Source organism: Melozone crissalis, unplaced genomic scaffold, assembly GCF_028551555.1.
Source record: "Melozone crissalis strain CALT ecotype California unplaced genomic scaffold, PUWL_Pcris_2 ptg000198l_1, whole genome shotgun sequence".
Taxonomy (NCBI): Eukaryota; Metazoa; Chordata; class Aves; order Passeriformes; family Passerellidae; genus Melozone; species Melozone crissalis.
Window position 1 is genome coordinate 1,078,775 of NW_026535962.1, and position 17,221 is coordinate 1,095,995.

A 17,221-nucleotide genomic window follows, 5' to 3' on the forward strand; every position below is an offset into this window, starting at 1 on the left:
CATTCCCCTTCCCCATCCCTCCACCCACCGGCGCCTTTGTGCTGTGGCAGTGCCTCCCTGTGTCACTGCCTGCCCCTTCTCTGGGCCCTGGTGGCAGCAGATGGTCTGTTGTGTCCAGCCAGGCAGCGCCGGGCCGGGGTCACCCCGCTTTGGGGGAGACAAAGCCGAGGCAGCTCTGCCAGTGCCACAGCCCTGCCCAGGCAGGGGCTGCTCATTGTGCCGCTCACAGAGCCTCGTGTGTGTGCTCTGGGCTGGGGAGGGGAGGAATTTGGCTTTTCACTGAGCTCATGCATCCCATTGAAAAGGCAGCCATCTGCTTTCACACGCCCAGCAGACGGCAGCGGCTTCGGGGGGATGTGGGAGCTGCAGCTTGGCACAAAGAGGGATTTCAGGGGGGCTGTGCTGCTCCCACCATGGGCACAGCTCAGGGCACGGCTCCCACCTTCCCTTCCGTGCCAAACCCTCCTGCCCACCTCTGCAGCTCCCCAGGTACCAGTCTGGTGCTGGCTGTAGGCTCAGCCCTTTCTGGGCTGCCCTTGGACAGGACCAAGGCTGTTTCCTGCCCCTACACCACTGTGAAAAGTGCATGTTATATGGCTCTATGCAGATATTTACTCTATGTATTTTGTTGTATTGATTAGTAGTGCTGTATTAACATTTTAATAGTGTGATAAATGTGGTTTTGTAGTTAAAAAGGTAATTTTTGTGGTTAAAATAGGAACTATGTAAGTGGGATATTTTTTTAAGAAAGGAATGAGCCACAGGACTTTCCACATCCACCACCCCATTAACCCTGCCCGTTTCCCTCCTGTGCAGGCGATCCATGAACGAGATTGTTTGTGTGTCAGCACCCTCAGCCCACGGCCTGGGGGCTGTTCAGGTCTCTGTCAGCGTGGACAGGGCTCAGCTGGAGAGGACTTTGCTGTTTGAGTACATCGACGACCCCAAGGTGCAGCACATCGAGCCCGAGTGGAGCATCACCAGGTAAAGCAGCACCTCCTTGGCTCTCCCCTGCCCTGGAGCTCCTCAGCACCAAAAAAGGAGTGTTTGGGAATGCACATCCCTCCCAGCATCCTGAACAGGTCAGGGCTGGGCATTCCTGGGTTTGCATTTAGCACAGATTGGGTCTGGGGTTACAGGGAGGCTGTGTCCAGCCAGGCAGCCACAGCAGACCCTGCACCAGGGGTTGGGGGCTCAACCAAAGCCCAGATCACCCCCTCTGCTGCACAAGGGCACAACTGCTCCTTAGAGGCTCCTCTTGTGGTCCTGGAACACCACAAGGCCACCTGGAAAGGAAAGAGCTGATGTTGATCAAAGGGAGTGTGGGGGCCAGGGCGGCTGCTGCTGTCACACCACGGGGACACTGCTGAAAGCCCTGGGCTGTACCCATCCTCCTAACCCTGCTGGCATGCTGTCCCTGGGGCCCAGCCCAGCCCTGATCAGCCTCTCCTGCCTTCCCACAGCGGCCACACGCCCCTGACTGTCACCGGCTCCAACCTGGACGTGATCCAGGAGCCGCGGATCCGCGCCAAGCACAACGGCAAGGAGTTCATCAACGTGAGTAGGGGCTGGAGCTGGGCGGGGAGCATCATCCTGCACCCTGCACGGGGCACTGCTGCCTCCTGCACCCTGCATGGGCACTGCTGCCAGCTGGGAGCATCACCCTGCATGGGGCACTGCTGCCCGGGCTGCCTCCCTGGGCAGGTCTGACACAGCAAAAGCTGCTCTGGAGGGATTTCCTACACTCCCCCAAGCTGAGGGCACTGGGAAGAGGGAGTTTGACACACAAAATGTGAGATTATCTCCTTCCTCTGTCTGTGTCAGTGATGAGTGAGAACCTGATGTGAACCCCCAGCTAAATGGCGACTGAGCGAGGTTCTTGTGTGTAAGAATTGAACCTCCAGGATTTCAGAAATTATTCCGGCCAAGTAAAGCTGAAATATATTGTTTCTATGCAGTGATCTTTGTGGCTGAGTCTGCCCCCCAAGCTGGGGGCACTGGGAAGAGGGAATTTGACACAGAAAAATGTGAAATTATCTCCTTCCCCTGTCTGTATTCTTACAGTCCATGAATGAGAAGCTGAGATGAACCCCCAGCTAAATGGGGACTAAGAAAGGTTCTTGTGTGTAAGAATTGAACCTCCAGGATTTCAGAAATTGTTCTGGCCAAGTAAAGCTGAAATATATTGTTTCTATGCAGTGATCTTTGTGACTGAGTCTGTATTCTTTTGGAAAGGGCAAATCACTGAGAGGTCTTTTCCTATTCCTTTTCTCCCCCTCAAGACCTTTTTTCATCCGAGCTCTTTTTAAAAAGACATCTAATTTTGTTGCTAGCACTTGCAGTTACAGTGCTACAAAAATAATTCTGAAGACACAAAATTGAGTGAAATTAAATCTTTCAGTTATGGAGAGAGGCCAAATGGTTGGGCTCTTGCTGCTTTCCAAGGCAAGAGCCCCATAAATCAGTGATTTCCCTGCTCTGAGGGCTGCAGGAGCTGTGGGTGTCCTCAGCCCAGCAGGAGATGACCTTCGCGTTCCCTCCTGCCCACCAGTGTCACATGCTCTGTTCCCTTCCCTCGCTGGCATTTGGGAATGGCCTCTAATCACCCATTTGCAGCAGGGAGCTGGTATTCCCTATGGGTCTGCTTCAGAGCTGCAGAGGAGGAAAGTGGAAAGAAATGGGAAAAAAATAAAGAAAAATGAGCGAGAGCTGCTGTCTGAGCCTTTAGCTACACTGAAACACGGCTCATTTCGGGCTCACCCTCCATCTCCACCCCAGCACCTTCGTGCTGGCTGGAGGAGAAGCAAATTACCCCAAATCATGGCGGTAATGCTTCATGGAATCAGCGAGGCTGGAAAAGACCTCTGAGACCACGGAGCATCAGGCCTGGATCAAACGCTCCCGGCTAAGCATGAACCCACTGGGCTTCCCATCCTCCAGAGCATCAGGGTCCAGCTCAGGGCAGTGTTCCCTGCTGAAACCACCCTCTTCCCCAGGTGTGCAAGGTGCTGAGTGCCACAGGTGTGGCCTGCCTGGTCCAGCTCAGGGCAGGGCGTTCCTTGCTGAAATTCCCCTTTCCCCGGGTGTGCAAGGTGGTGCTCAGGGCAGAGTGTTCCCTGCTGAAATTCTCCTTCCTCAGGTGTGCAGGGTGCTGAACTCCATGGCCCCAGCTCAGGGCTGTGTTTTCCCTGCTGTTTCCCTTTCCCCAGGTGTGCAAGGTGCTGAACTCCACGGCCCTGGCCTGCCTGGCTCCCCCATTGACGGCCGAGTACCGCCCGGGGCTGGACGCCGTGGAGCGCCCGGACGAGTTCGGCTTCATCTTCAACAACGTCCAGTCCCTGCTGCTCTACAACGACACCAAGTTCATCTACTACCCCGACCCCACCTTCGAAATGCTGAGCTCCACCGGGGTGCTGGAGCAGAAGCCGGGCTCTCCCATCATCCTGAAGGTAAGGAGAGCCTGCCTCAGCCTTGGGGAGCCCCAAAACCCCAGGGCCGCGGAGTTTGGGGTGCCCTAAACAGAGCCCCGCTGTTTGCACGAGCTGGGAGCTGGAGGGACGTGCTGCATCTCTGTCGGTGTTGTGTCCCCGTGTCCCCAGGGCAGGAACCTGTGCCCACCCGCCCCGGGAGGAGCCAAGCTCAACTACACGGTGCTGATCGGGGAGACGCCCTGCGCCGTCACCGTGTCCGAGACGCAGCTGCTGTGCGAGCCCCCCACCCTCAGCGGGCAGCACAGAGTGATGGTGAGGGGCTGCATGTCCTGGCAGCATCCCCTTCCCCCTCCTCATCACCCTTCATCCTCCTCCAGCATCCCCTTCCCTCTCCTCATCACCCTTCATCCTCCTCCAGCATCCCCTTCCCTCTCCTCATCACCCTTCATCCTCCTCCAGCATCCCCTTCCCTCTCCTCATCACCCTTCATCCTCCTCCAGCATCCCCTTCCCCCTCCTCATCACCCTTCATCCTCCTCCAGCATCCCCTTCCCTCTCCTCATCACCCTTCATCCTCCTCCAGCATCCCCTTCCCTCTCCTCCCCACCTTTCTCCTCCTTCTCCAGCTCCCTGACTCACTTCAATCCACAATCCCCAGCAGGATTTTCCATTTTATGGGTGTCTGATTGGAAATTTAAAATATTGGTGTGGATTAGCATGCAGAGACTTTGTCCTTCCCTCAGAGTCACTCCCTTCTAGAAGGAAAAATGCCCCTCAGAGCCTTCTAGAAGGAACAAATCTTCCTGGCAGTGCCTTTGGCACCGGGTGCCATCCTTGCTGTGGATGAAGTTGAGAGCATTCCCAGTGTTCTCCCTCCTGGAGGGGTTAATCAGCCACAGAGACAGGCCTGAGGTGCCAAATGCATGGAAAGGTTTTGTCTTTTCCCGAATCAGGAGCCAGGAACATCTGAACCCTGGAGTGGTTGGATCAACCCCCTCATCCAGGATAACCCTCAGTGCCTCCCTCTGCTCAGGGTTTGGGCATTGCTGCTTCCTCTGCTGCTCCTGCAGACCAAGCCCCAGCTGCCGAGCTGCCTGAGCAGAGCCCAAATGAGATTGCAATTGTGATTTATTTCCCTTGAAGTTCAGCATCCAAAACATATTCAGATTATCACAGTGTGACTCCCAGCAGCCTAACCTGGCTGAGAGCTGCTCACATCTGCGGCCAGGGCACGTCCAAGAAAAGCCTGTCCTGGTGTCAACTCCAGCCTGTTTGCTCTCACGTGGGGCTTTCTGCTCCCTTCCCTGCTCTGCCCTTGCAGTCACTCTGGTTTCTTGTCAGTGGAATGATCAGGGGCTTGTTAACGTCCGCGGCTTACGAAAAGGAGTTGAAAGCTTATAAAATGAAAGTCAAATGGAGCCATCAGATAATAAGAACAAAGCCCAGATAGTGAAGGGCTGGCACATTTATCATCACTTGAAGCCTCCCTGTGCTCTCACAAGCAGCCCCCTCTGTGTTTGAAGGCAATTGGGGTTTTCTGTTCTGTGCAGAGGTGGCTCGGTGCTTCCCCAGGGACCTGCAGGGCCCTGGGGTGGGCAGGACAGGCTTTGGCACAGGGGCACGGCCCGAGCTGCTCTCAGTGTGCTCTGTGCCCTGCAGGTGCGTGTTGGGGGCGTCACCTTCTCCCCAGGCTCGGTGAGCATCGTGTCTGACAGCCTGCTGACCCTGCCCGCCATCGTCAGCATCGCGGCCGGCGGCTCCCTGCTCCTCATCATCGTCATCATCGTCCTCATCGCCTACAAGCGCAAGTCCCGCGAGAACGACCTCACCCTCAAGAGGCTGCAGATGCAGATGGACAACCTGGAGTCCCGGGTGGCCCTGGAGTGCAAGGAGGGTCAGTGCTGCTGGGGCTGGGGGGCCCTGGGGGCTGCACATCCATGGGGGGGTCCCTGTTCTCCCAGTACCCCAAGGCATGCAGGGGGGAGCTCCTTGGGGTTTGTGGGTGCTCCTTGGATTTTTTGTGGGGTTTTTTGTGGGGCTTTTTTGTTGGTTTTTTGTGGGATTTTGTGGGGTTTTGTGGGGTTTTTTGTGGGTTTTTTGTGGTTTTTTGTGGGTTTTTTATGGGTTTTTGTGATTTTTTTTGTGCTTTTTTGTGGGTTTTTTGTGGGTTTTTGGTGGGGATTTTTTGTGGGTTTTTTTTGTGGTTTTTTGTGGGTTTTTGGTGGGGTTTTTTTGTGGGTATTTTTGTGGTTTTTTGTGGGTTTTTGGTGGGGTTTTTTTGTGGGTTTTTTTGTGGTTTTTGTGGGATTTTTTGAGGTTTCCATTCCTGCCCCACCATGGGAGGGTGGCAGCCCGCAGTGTGAGCATCAGACATGGCTCTGATGTGCAGAGAGTGGGATTAGAGCTTGATGCTGCTTAGGCACCTTGCCTGAATTTTGGGTGTTATTTGGAGTACCCAGAGCTGCTGCTTGAGAGTTTCCACATGGGCGAGTCCTGTGCCTTGCAAGGAGGCAGCTGAGCCTCCTCACCCCACAGGGGAAGGGGGATTTTTGGGAGGTGCTGCTGTTGTTTCCTGTTCCTCCCACCTGGGAAGGGGCTTAATCAAAATAAAATTAATGACTGCACATTTCATAGTGGAGAGAGAGAATTGTATTGGATTTGTTCAGCTGATTTCAAGGGTAGCCTTGAAAGCACAGGGCAAAAATTGAGATGTATTCAGGAGAAGGCACAGATTCAGCTTGGCACAGCCCAGCTGGGGTACAGAGGCTTCCTGAGCCAGCGTGTCACACTTTGGAGAGGGAACAGGAGGAGACACATCCAGCTGTACAACACCGTGTTAGGAGAGGGAAAATAAATCCCTTCCTGACCCCTGCTGCAGCTCAGATCTGATCTGCATCAGATTTGATTATCTTGCCAACTGTTGATAGAGGAGGAAAACAAGAAGAAAGGAAAACAGGGGAGGCAGCAAGTTATGAAAACAGATCCTTGCTTCCCTGCGCAGCCTTTAAAGGGGTTTTAGGTGTGTGTGCACAGGTGTGAACTGCATACAAATGAACCACAGCTTTGTTCTCAGTCTCTGCTCCGAGCACAGCCTGCTCTGCCACCCTGGGCTGCTGAGATGGAGCCTCCAGGGGTGTCTGAGCTTGTTGGGGCTGGTCTTGTTGGCAGTGTGGGGTTCAGACATAGGTTGCATTTGATTATCTCAGGGGTCTTTTCTGACCTGAACCTTCCCTGAGCTGCCTTGCCCATGGGGAGAGCACCCATCCAGCCCTGCCCAGAGCCCCCTGGAGCTGAGCCCTGCCCTGTTCTCTCTCCCTGCACAGCCTTTGCAGAGCTGCAGACGGACATCAACGAGCTGACCAGCGACCTGGACCGCTCGGGCATCCCCTACCTGGATTACCGCACCTACGCCATGCGCGTGCTGTTCCCGGGCATCGAGGACCACCCGGTGCTGAGGGAGCTGGAGGTAACCAACACCCACCCTGCCCTGCCCCAGCTCCCCTGGCTCCACCTGAGCCCTCAGGGAGCCCTGCAGCACCCTCAGGGCTCCACACTGTGACGGTGGTCACAGGGGTCTTTGGATGAGGGAAGAGATGAGGATTTGACTCCATGTTTCAGAAGGCGTGATTTATTATTTTATGATATATATTACATTAAAACTATACTAAAAGAATAGAAGAAAAAGTTCTCAGAAGACTAGCTAAGCAAAGAATAGAAAGGAAGGAATGATAACAAAGGTTTGTGGCTCGGACACTGTGTCCAAGCCAGCTAGGCTGTGATTGGCCATTAATTCCAAACAACCACATGAGACCAATCGCAGATGCACCTGTTGCATTCCACAGCAGCAGATAATCATTGTTTGCATTTTGTCCCTGAGGCCTCCCAGCTTCTCAGGAGGAAAAAAATCCTAAGGAAAGATTTCTCATAAAAAGATGTCCGTGACACCACACACAGAGGTGTGATCCAGCTTCATGGGATGCTACAACTCCCTTTTTCTCTCTTACTCCCCTATGGGCTTCTGCATACACTTAACTAGACAGGGAACATGATTAGGAGTATAAAAAAAATTATTATAATCTAAAAAATTCCCCTGACAAAAGATACAACCCATCCTGTGCACCAGTTATTGGATGCCCTGGGGTCAGCAGGGTTCATTTTAACTCCCAGCCTGGAGTTTTATCTCCTCCCACATCGCCGGATTCCTTTCAGCTTCTCCTCCCTGGTGTTGGTTTATTTTTATTTTATGGGGTTGTATATCGCTCTAGGGCAGCAGCAGAGCAGGGCAGAGCATTTGTGGTGTGTTTGAAGGGCTCCAAAGTCACCTGGCGAGGCAGGGGATGGGTGAGAGCCCCGAGCATCCTGCCCGGAGCATCCTGCTGCTGTTCCCTCGCGTGTCCACAGGAGGGCAAGGAGAATGCCCAGGCATCCCAGCCTCCGAGCAAGCGCTTGCATCTCCCTGGATTTCCCACCAGGATGTGTAAAAATACACAAAAAACTTTCACTGGGAATACGGAAGAATGAGGAGGGCACAGGCGTCCATCAGTGCACCTGGCAGATTGGCCCTGCTCACCTGGGAGGGGGCCAGAATAGGGATAGGGGGTCATAAACATCACCTCACACCTGGGATGGGGCTGTGATGCCCACCCTGGGATGGAGCCGCCATCCTCCCTGTGGCATGTGCAGAGGCTCAGCTCAGCTTTTCAGGCACTGGGATTGCCCCAGTAAATCCTGAAATTCCGTTTCCCCCACACAGACCAGGGATGGGTTAGGAGGGAGGAGTCCTGGTTTCTTTAGGGCTGGATTCCTTTAACCAGGCAGGCTTTCCCCACCACTAAAGCATTAATTTGGGTTTCTTTCCTCAGCCACCAGCACCCAGCAGTTGCTGTGGTGTTGCTAAAACAGGAGCAGCCTCTCCCAGCCCGTTCCTGCTCCGAGTTCTCCAGCTCCATGCATTATGTTTGCTGTTGGAGTTGCCAGAGAAGCTGGCACTCCAGCAAACAAATATGAATTTGCTTTTTGTTTTTTTACTCGTGAAAAACAGAATTGCAGAAGTGATAAATGTGTTGCCAATTACACAGTTGCTTAATTATGTAACGTTAGTAAAACCAATAGATAACTCTCCAAGATGTTTGGTGAAGAGTTGCTTCGTGCAGTTCATCATTTTCACTTGTAATGAATTACTTCAATCCGCAACTGGCTGAAAGCCTCAATTAATTTTTTACACTTGGCCCATAATAAAGCAATAGTCTAAATTAGTATTTAATTTACTTAGAAGGGTGTCACTTTTTGTGCAGAACAAGCAGAACTGGGTGTCATTTTTGGGGGCATTAGGTTCCAGGCTGCTGCTTTATGGTGGGCACAGAGTGCAGCTCCCAGCCAGGGCTCAGGGCAGCTGTGGAGGGGGAGATTTGCTCAAAATGCACCAGAAACCACATCCAGGGATGCTGAGATCCTGAGGGTACAGCCAGGGTTAAACCATCCTGATGCCCTCAGTGTGAGAAGGGAGTGGAACTGCAGGAGCATCTCCAGAGTAGGCCAGGAAGTTCCTCAGGAGGCTGGAACAGGTTGGGAGAGTTGGAAATGTTCAGTCTGGAGAAGAGAAAGTTGTGTGGAGACCTCCCAGCACCTTCCAGGTTCTGAAGGGGTGACAGGAGAGCTGGAGTTGGGGCTGTTCATCAGGAACTGCAGGGACAGGACAAGGGAGCATGGATTCAGACTGCCAGAGGGCAGGGTTAGATGGGATCTTGGGAAGAAATTATTCCCTGTGAGAGTGAGAAAGTCCTGGCACAGAGAAGCTGTGGCTGCCCCTGGATCCCTGGAATTGTCCAAGGCCAGGTTGGAGCAGCCTGGGACAGGGTGGGTGGGATGAGCAGATTTTTAATGTCCCTTCCCACAGGTGGCTGGACAGGGTCCCAATGTCCCTTCCCACCCAAACCATCCCCTGATTTTGTGGTTCTCCCAATGCTGGCAGCGCTGCCCCGCTGTCCCTTGTCCCCTCACATTGCATCTGATGGCCACCATCTCCTCCTGCAGGTGCAGGGGAACGGGCAGCAGAGCGTGGAGAAGGCCCTGAAGCTCTTTGCCCAGCTGATCAACAACAAGGTGTTCCTGCTGACCTTCATCCGCACGCTGGAGCTGCAGCGCAGCTTCTCCATGCGCGACCGCGGCAACGTGGCCTCGCTGATCATGACGGGGCTGCAGGGCAAGCTGGAGTACGCCACCGACGTGCTCAAGCAGCTGCTCTCCGACCTCATCGAGAAGAACCTGGAGAACAAGAACCACCCCAAGCTGCTCCTGCGCAGGTGAGGCGGGGCACGGGCAGGGGAGGGGTCCTGCAGGTGTCTGGTGGGGATTTCATGGGGAGTTCAGTCATGGAAAGGGCTGGGAGGGGCTGCCCAGGGAGGTGCTGCAGTGTCTGGAGGGGCTGCAGGTGGGGATTGGACGCAGGTTGGGTTTGATGATCTCAGGGGTCTTTTCTGACCTAAATAATTCCAGGATTCTGTGATCGGAAGGCTCTGGAGGGGCTGGTCTTGTTGACAATGTGGGAATTGGACATAGGTTGGGTTTGATGATCTCAGGGGTCTTTTCTGACATAGATAATTCCAGGATTCTGTGATCTGAGGGCTCTGGAGGGGCTGGTCTTGTTGACAAGGTGGGGATTGGACACAGGTTGGGTTTGATGATCTCAGGAGTTTTTTCCAACCGGAATAATTCCAGGATTCTGTGATCTGAGGGATCCACAGGGTGTTGGAAGGGAGCTGCTGCTCTCCATCCATTCCCTCACCTGTGTCCAGGACGGGGGCTTGGCCCTGCTCTGGGAGTTCACAGGTGGCTGGACAGGGTCTCAGACCAGATCCTCTGGTTCTTCTTGGCATTTTTGTGCCAGATTTATGTGCCACAGCTGGGCCAGGAGCTCAGCACGGATTGAGCAACTCACCCATGGCAGAGCTGGGATGAGCCAGCAAGAAAATGGGGGGAAAATGTGCATTAATGTGGGGCATAACAGTGGGCACAAGGAAAAGGCTGCCCCTGTTCTCCCTGTCCTTGGGGGTCCTGCAGAGCCTGGCCTTGGCCAGTGCTGCCCCCGGGCTGTGCTGGGGCTCTGCTGACATCACACTGGAGAGAGGGGAGGATTTCACAGCTCCAGGAAAATTTCAGGGGTCCCTGCAGCCACAATGAATATACTTGACAGGAAATTGCTTTAAATCTGGCTGTGTTTGCGGAGGCAATAACTCATCTTGGCAAAGGAAGCCGCCTTAATTTCCCCCGTGGTTTGACGAGTCACTGGGAAGGCGTCTTCTGCCTCAGCCATCAATAATGACTTTTCCTGGCGCTCCAAAAAACACAGGGATGGTGATAAGAGCTGTGCCCCCTCCTCCCTGCACAGCCAGCAAGGAGTCGGGGCCGGGGGCTGTCTGTCCTTTGGGCTGTCTGTCCTTTGGGCTGTCTGTCCTGCACCAGGATTTACCCATTGCACAGGAATCACAGGATTGGGCATCTTCCACCAGGATTCCACCAATCCGGGCCAGTGTTTCACCACTCTTATAAAAATTCCTGCTTTATATCCAGTCTGAATCTACTCCCCTTTAGTTTAAAAGCTTCATTCTTTGTCCTGATGCTCCAGGTCCTGTTAAACCTTGGCCTGCAGACCTGTCCCAACCCTGTGCCCAGCCCAGCCTGGAGCTCCTTGCTCTGACTTAATAAGGAGTGATCAGCCATGAAGTGAAACACTATTTTTCAGAATGTTTTGAGCTCTCTGGTGGCAGCAGTTGATAACTGACACTCAGTTCTTTCCCTCTTTTCTTCCTGGCTTTCCCCTCTCTCTTTCTTCCACGACTGCCCCTCGCGGGAGACAGCAAGAAAGTTGACGTTAAATCAAACAGCTGCTCTGCTTGCTGGCAACAGCAGTTTGGAGACCTACATAGAGCAGGGAGAATTAATAAAACACATATTTATTTTTTAGGTTCTCCCAGCTCGTTTTGTTTAGGTTTGTTTTCTTGCCGGAGCAGCCAAGGCTGGGAGCTCTTGTCAGGCTCCTTCGGAAAATCATCTCTGGATCCTTCTGTGGTCAGCATGAGGAGGGTTGTCTCCAAGTCTAGGGATTCTCTTCTGCCCTGGCAATCTCCAGGAGTTTATTTTTTATTTTTGCAGCAGATTTTTAACAGCATCCAGAGCCTGGTAGTGGCACAGAGCGGTGCTGGTGGGGGCAGCTCAAAACCTGGCAGCAGATTTGGGAGCCCAGCAGATTTGGGGTCTCAGCAGATTTGGGGCTCAGCAGAGCCCTCTGTGTATAGGAGAAAGGCCAGGCCCTGGGCTGTGAGGCAGTTTCCCATTTGCAAGGCAGAGGAGGGCAGGGATGCTCCATGCAGGAATTCCCAGCACCAAGGAGGGAGAGAGCTGCCCCTTTCCACCAGCACAGGGCATGAACCCAACACTGACTCCATTGCTGGCTGTCCTCAGGACTGAGGCACTGCAAATATCCCATCTCCATCTCCATCCCCATCTCCATCTCCATCTCCATCTCCATCTCCATCTCCATCCCCTCCCATCCCATCCCATCCTATAAATCCCATCCCATCCTATAAATCCCATCCCATCCCATCCCATCCCATGGATCCCATCCCATGGATCCCATCCCATTCTCCCCGTCAATATTCCCCACCTTCTCTGTCCCTCCACATTTCAGTGCTTTTTCAGAGCTGGTGTCATGAGCAGCCCACAGGGACAGGACACAGCAGCTTCACAGGGCAGGGCTAATTGGGAGACTCGCTAGTTCTTCATTTAATATTCTATTAACAAAGTAGTTTATTAAATTAATATTCCCCCCGAAGCCCTGAATGTGTTATTTTCTGAGTTTTTCACCTCGTCTGTGGCTTGTGTCACTGCCTCTCCATTTTCTAGGGCTGTTCAAAAGGGTGCTGGTGCTTCTTCTCTTTAATTGGGTGCCTGAAATATTTCAAACAGGAGAACGATGTGAGTGTCAATTTGTAGGATGAATTTTTAGGCAGTTAATCAATTCAGCCTTAAATTCTTCGGGGATCTGCAGACATTTTCACGAATTCCTGACAGATGTTGCCATCCTAGGAGATGATGGATGATGTTACTCCAGGTCTATTGGCCGACTGGTGTCAGTTTTTGTTTGTTGAAATCTCTGGCTCCTGTTTATTTTTTGATCTGCCTGGCTTTGGAATCAAGCCCTGTGCTTCTTTGGTGTGTGCTTGTAATTCCAAGCACTTGGAAAATGCTGTGGGGAGTCAGCGCAAGAGGCAACCCCTCATTTAAGGGGAAGAACAGGGAAAAAGGGGCTGGAGTGCGATGTGACCCTCTCCAGGTCAGGGAGGAGATGACCTGGTTCATGGTGAGGGCAGAAGGATCAGTCCCCAGAGGGAAGGGAATTGCATTCATCCCTCTTTGCTTGCTGGAACTTGGACCAGATCCTGGTGTCCATGAGGGGAAGGATGAGCCAGGCCAAGCCGTGGTCACAGCTGGCCAGGGACATGGTCACAAGTAGCCAGGGCTGTGGTCACAGCAACTCTCCCCTGTACAGGGCTGGGGCTCAAATTTGAGATGCCTCACGACCACCAGAGCCATCCCATCCCATGGATCCCATCCCATCCCTTCCCATCCCATCCCATCCCATCCCATCCCATTATCCCATCCCATCCCATTATCCCATTATCCCATTATCCCATTCCAGGAAAAGGGGCTGTGGAGCTTTAAGCAAACCCTCGGGGCCCTGCAGAGGCAGCGTTGAAAGCTGCCATTAGAAGCCATTGTATTTAAATTAGAGATAATCTCGGGCACAATGCGGGGAGAGGACACTGGGTGGGACGGGGGAGAAAGCTGCAATTTCCCTGCCATTGTCACTCGGCTGTCCCTGATTGCCGGGAGCTGCTGCAAATCCCAGTGATTTACTGAGCTAGGCTGTAATTTGCGCCACGTGCGGGGGGCTGAGTGTCACCAGGCTGGCTGTCACCAGCCCCGGCAGGCTGGGATGGGCTGCAGGGACGGGGATGGGGACAGGGACAGGGACAGGGACGGGGATGGGGACAGGGACAGGGAAAGACACAGGGACAGGGATGGGGACAGGGACAGGGATAGGGACAGGGACGGGGACGGGGATGGGGACAGGGAGAGGACAGGAACAGGGACAGCGCTGTCACTGCCCTGGGTGCAGTTTTTGGGTTCCATGTGTGATATTTGCCCTCCTGCCTCCCCAGGACCGAGTCTGTGGCCGAGAAGATGCTGACCAACTGGTTTGCCTTCCTGCTCCACAGGTTCCTCAAGGTAAGGAGAGGTGGAGCAGGGACCCTGCTCTGCTGTCTCACCCTCCAAACACCCCAGCAGGGTGAAACTCTTCCATCAGGCTACAAGAGATGGAATGGCAAGGAGGGAAAGTGGAAATTTGCTCCATGCTCACAGCCTTCCCCAAGCCTCGGGTCTCCAGGAGTAATTCCCACTAAAGGAGGTTTTTACACCTCCTTGGTGTACTTGAGGGGAATTCTCACATCTTCATGCCTCAGCTTCCATGGTTTTAACTTCATTTGTGGCTTTGGAAGCACCACTGGATTTGCTCCAGGGGAGTGAACAGTGAGATGGAGATCTCAAATTCCATTTTTTTACAGCCATGTAGGTTCAGGAGGGATTTCCCCTGCCAAAGACAACACAGCCATGGAGCAGTGGAGCTCGGGCTGAGCTCTCCAGGAGCTGCTGGGCTGCACGTGTGCTCAGGGCTGGGCCAGTGGGGCTGAGCCTGTGTGGGGGGAATCCAAATGGGGCTGGGGCACAGGAGCAGAGGCAGCTTCCCCCGGTGAGCCCTGTGTCCTCCTGTGGTGCAGGAATGTGCTGGGGAGCCCCTGTTCATGCTCTACTGTGCCATCAAGCAGCAGATGGAGAAGGGCCCCATCGATGCCATCACGGGGGAGGCGCGCTACTCCCTGAGCGAGGACAAGCTCATCCGGCAGCAGATCGAGTACAAGACCCTGGTGAGTGACAAACCCGAGCTGGGCTGGCCCTGGGGCAGGATCAGGGCCCTGCCCGGGCTGTGGGTAATGCTGGGCAATGAGGACCCATGTCCCAGCCAGGTGTGGCCCCAGTTCACAGGTGTGTTAGGAAAATTCATCCACAAACATCAGAGGTTTATGTCCAAAAAGGAGACAGAGGAGTCCCTTTTGGCTTTATTCTAATAAAGGGAGAGGCCATGGGGCATTCCCCTGGGATCTCTCACATTTTTGTAGGATGCAGCCTCCTCTTTATCCCAATTTCTGGCCCCATTTCCCTTCTCTCTTTCCCCATTTCTGAGGTACTTGAGAGGTTCAGACTTCTCAGAACACCTGATACCGAAGATTCCCCTCTAATGTACAACCCTCCCTTTTAATTTTTAATTTTTATGGAATTTAGGCGTTTTTCTTCCCCTTTGTTTCTGTGATCTTTCAATGTCTAATTTCATTTATGAGCAAACCTAAATTTTATTTGTAAAACCAAATATCTTTTCCCATTTATCAGTCAGTGAAATCCTTCCCATTGTTTCTTTTAGCTCTGCTGGTTTGATCCACCAGCAGACCCACAGCTTGTTTGTAAAGACAAATCCACTATTCCTTTCAAGTGTGAGGGAATTTTATCAGGAATTTTATCTCCCTGTGCTCTGGGCAGTGCTCTCCTGCAGCCAGTGAAAATGGACATCCAGAGCTCCTCTCTCAACAATAATTGTGTAAATATCACAGATGCAATAGCAGGGATGCATTTAGGGGGCTGTGGGGTGTTTTATGGGAAGAGGCTGCTGTGATATCTCTCCTCCAGAGCATGGTGTGGTTCTCCTCCTGCAGATCCTGAACTGTGTGAACCCAGACAACGAGAACAGCCCAGAGATCCCTGTCAAGGTGCTGAACTGCGACACCATCACCCAGGTCAAGGAGAAGATCCTGGATGCTGTGTACAAAAACGTGCCCTACTCCCAGAGACCCAGAGCTGTGGACATGGACTTGGGTAGGAGCTGCCCTGCCCAGAGGGGCTGGGGGTGATCAGAGGGGCTGGGGGTGATCCTGGAGGTGATCCCTGGGGTGATCAGAGGGGCTGGGGGTGATCCCTGGGGCTGGAGGTGATCCCTGGGGTGATCCTGGAGGTGATCCCTGGGGTGATCCCTGGGGGTGATCCCTGGGGCTGGAGGTGATCCCTGGGGTGATCCCTGGGGGTGATCAGAGGAGCTGGAGGTGATCCCTGGGGGTGATCAGAGGGGCTGGGGGTGATCCCTGGGGTGATCAGAGGGGCTGGGGGTGATCCCTGGGGCTGGAGGTGATCCCTGGGGTGATCCCTGGGGTGATCCCTGGGGGTGATCCCTGGGGCTGGAGGTGATCCCTGGGGTGATCCCTGGGGTGATCCCTGGGGGTGATCCCTGGGGCAGGGGTTGATCCCTGTGGGGCTGGCACCCCCTGACCGTGGCTCTCCCCCTCCCCAGAGTGGCGGCAGGGCCGCATTGCCCGCGTGGTGCTGCAGGACGAGGACATCACCACCAAGATCGAGGGCGACTGGAAGCGCCTGAACACCCTGGTGCACTACCAGGTGAGGGAGCAGCCCCCCTGACAGCCCCAGCAGGGAGAAGAGCAGCAGGAGCCTGATCCCAGTGTCTGTGTGCCCAGGCAGACAGGGAGGGCACGTCTGTGTGACAAACCAGAAGGGTTCCATGTGCTTCAGCATTAGGGGGGGAAGCAGCCTTGACACGGAGCTCAAGGGAAGCAGCAGAGTTGAAAATTGGCTGAATTGAACCTGCCAGCCGTGGGAGGGAGGCAGAGGGAGCAGTGCAGGGGCTGAGCTGGGGATGAGGGGGCTGGGGAGGGCAGCACGGGGGGCTCAGGGCTTTGTCTGGGGTCTGGGACAGCCTGGAGTGCAGCAGGAGGGACACAAAGTCATAGGGAAGAGGAGCCAGGCAGTGAAATGCTCAGAAAGGGAGGGTGAGAAGGGCTAAGAAATTCTTGTCATCTTTATCTTCTGGATAGGGCAGAGTCTGTTGGAAAGGGCTCCTCACAGTGGGAAAGATGGGAAAAGAGGGAGCTGGGGAAGGTTTGGTTAGAGGCAATCAAAGCAGAAGATGGGAAGAGAGGCAAGGAGGGGGCTGAGGAAGGTTTGGCTGCAGGGAATCAAAGGCTTTCCCTCCCAGCCTGCCTGCAGCACAGGATAAGTGCATTAATTGGGACTGTAACCTACTCCTGTCCATCACCACCTCCCCAGAAGTGTTTAGTGTTTAATCTGGCATCTCTCCCTGTTTATCCAGCATCTCCAGTCCATCAGCCTGACTCACGCTGGGGGACTTGAATGGGAGCCAGTATTGACAGGAGCCCTGCAATCAGGGAGCCAGGCAGCAGAGTGCCATCAATATGCACCGTGCATGTTAAAAAGCACCTCCAGGGTCAACTTTTCCAAGCAGCCCCCAGGATTTAAACACAGATTACCGTGAAATGTCAGAGGAGTTGCGCAGATTAATTCCATTGTTCCTAAAAATCTGTTTTACCTGACAGTTGCAAGGGATTAACCAAGATGCGGGGAAGCAGCAAGACTTTATTATGCCTTGATCTTTAAAAGTCATCGTGAGGAAGTCACAAGTGAAAGCTGTGCTTGTCTGATGTGTGCTGGATGCTGGGGGAGGGAGCACTTTTGTTCCAGAGCCTGTGGGAAAATCTGAGCCAAAAGCTTCTTCTTAAAATAAACAAAATCCTTGCAGCACTCGGGATGCTGCAGCTCTCGCTGCCATTTGAGTGTCAGGTTTGCTCTGGAAGAAAGGAGGAGTTGGCAGCCAGA

General features: G+C 53.7%; 1 protein-coding gene across 1 annotated transcript in view; it reads left to right on the forward strand.

Annotated features, from left to right (window-relative positions):
* Positions 1-17,221, forward strand: part of PLXNA2 (plexin A2) — a 129,459-nt gene that overhangs the window by 101,644 nt on the left and 10,594 nt on the right. Inside the window, exons 16-26 of the mRNA XM_054293915.1 lie at positions 817-984; positions 1,464-1,557; positions 3,210-3,449; positions 3,600-3,743; positions 5,090-5,324; positions 6,754-6,896; positions 9,464-9,732; positions 13,651-13,717; positions 14,269-14,415; positions 15,256-15,415; positions 15,885-15,988. Of these exons, the coding sequence (XP_054149890.1) occupies positions 817-984; positions 1,464-1,557; positions 3,210-3,449; positions 3,600-3,743; positions 5,090-5,324; positions 6,754-6,896; positions 9,464-9,732; positions 13,651-13,717; positions 14,269-14,415; positions 15,256-15,415; positions 15,885-15,988 (1,771 nt within the window). The remainder of the gene's footprint in view (positions 1-816; positions 985-1,463; positions 1,558-3,209; positions 3,450-3,599; positions 3,744-5,089; positions 5,325-6,753; positions 6,897-9,463; positions 9,733-13,650; positions 13,718-14,268; positions 14,416-15,255; positions 15,416-15,884; positions 15,989-17,221) is intronic.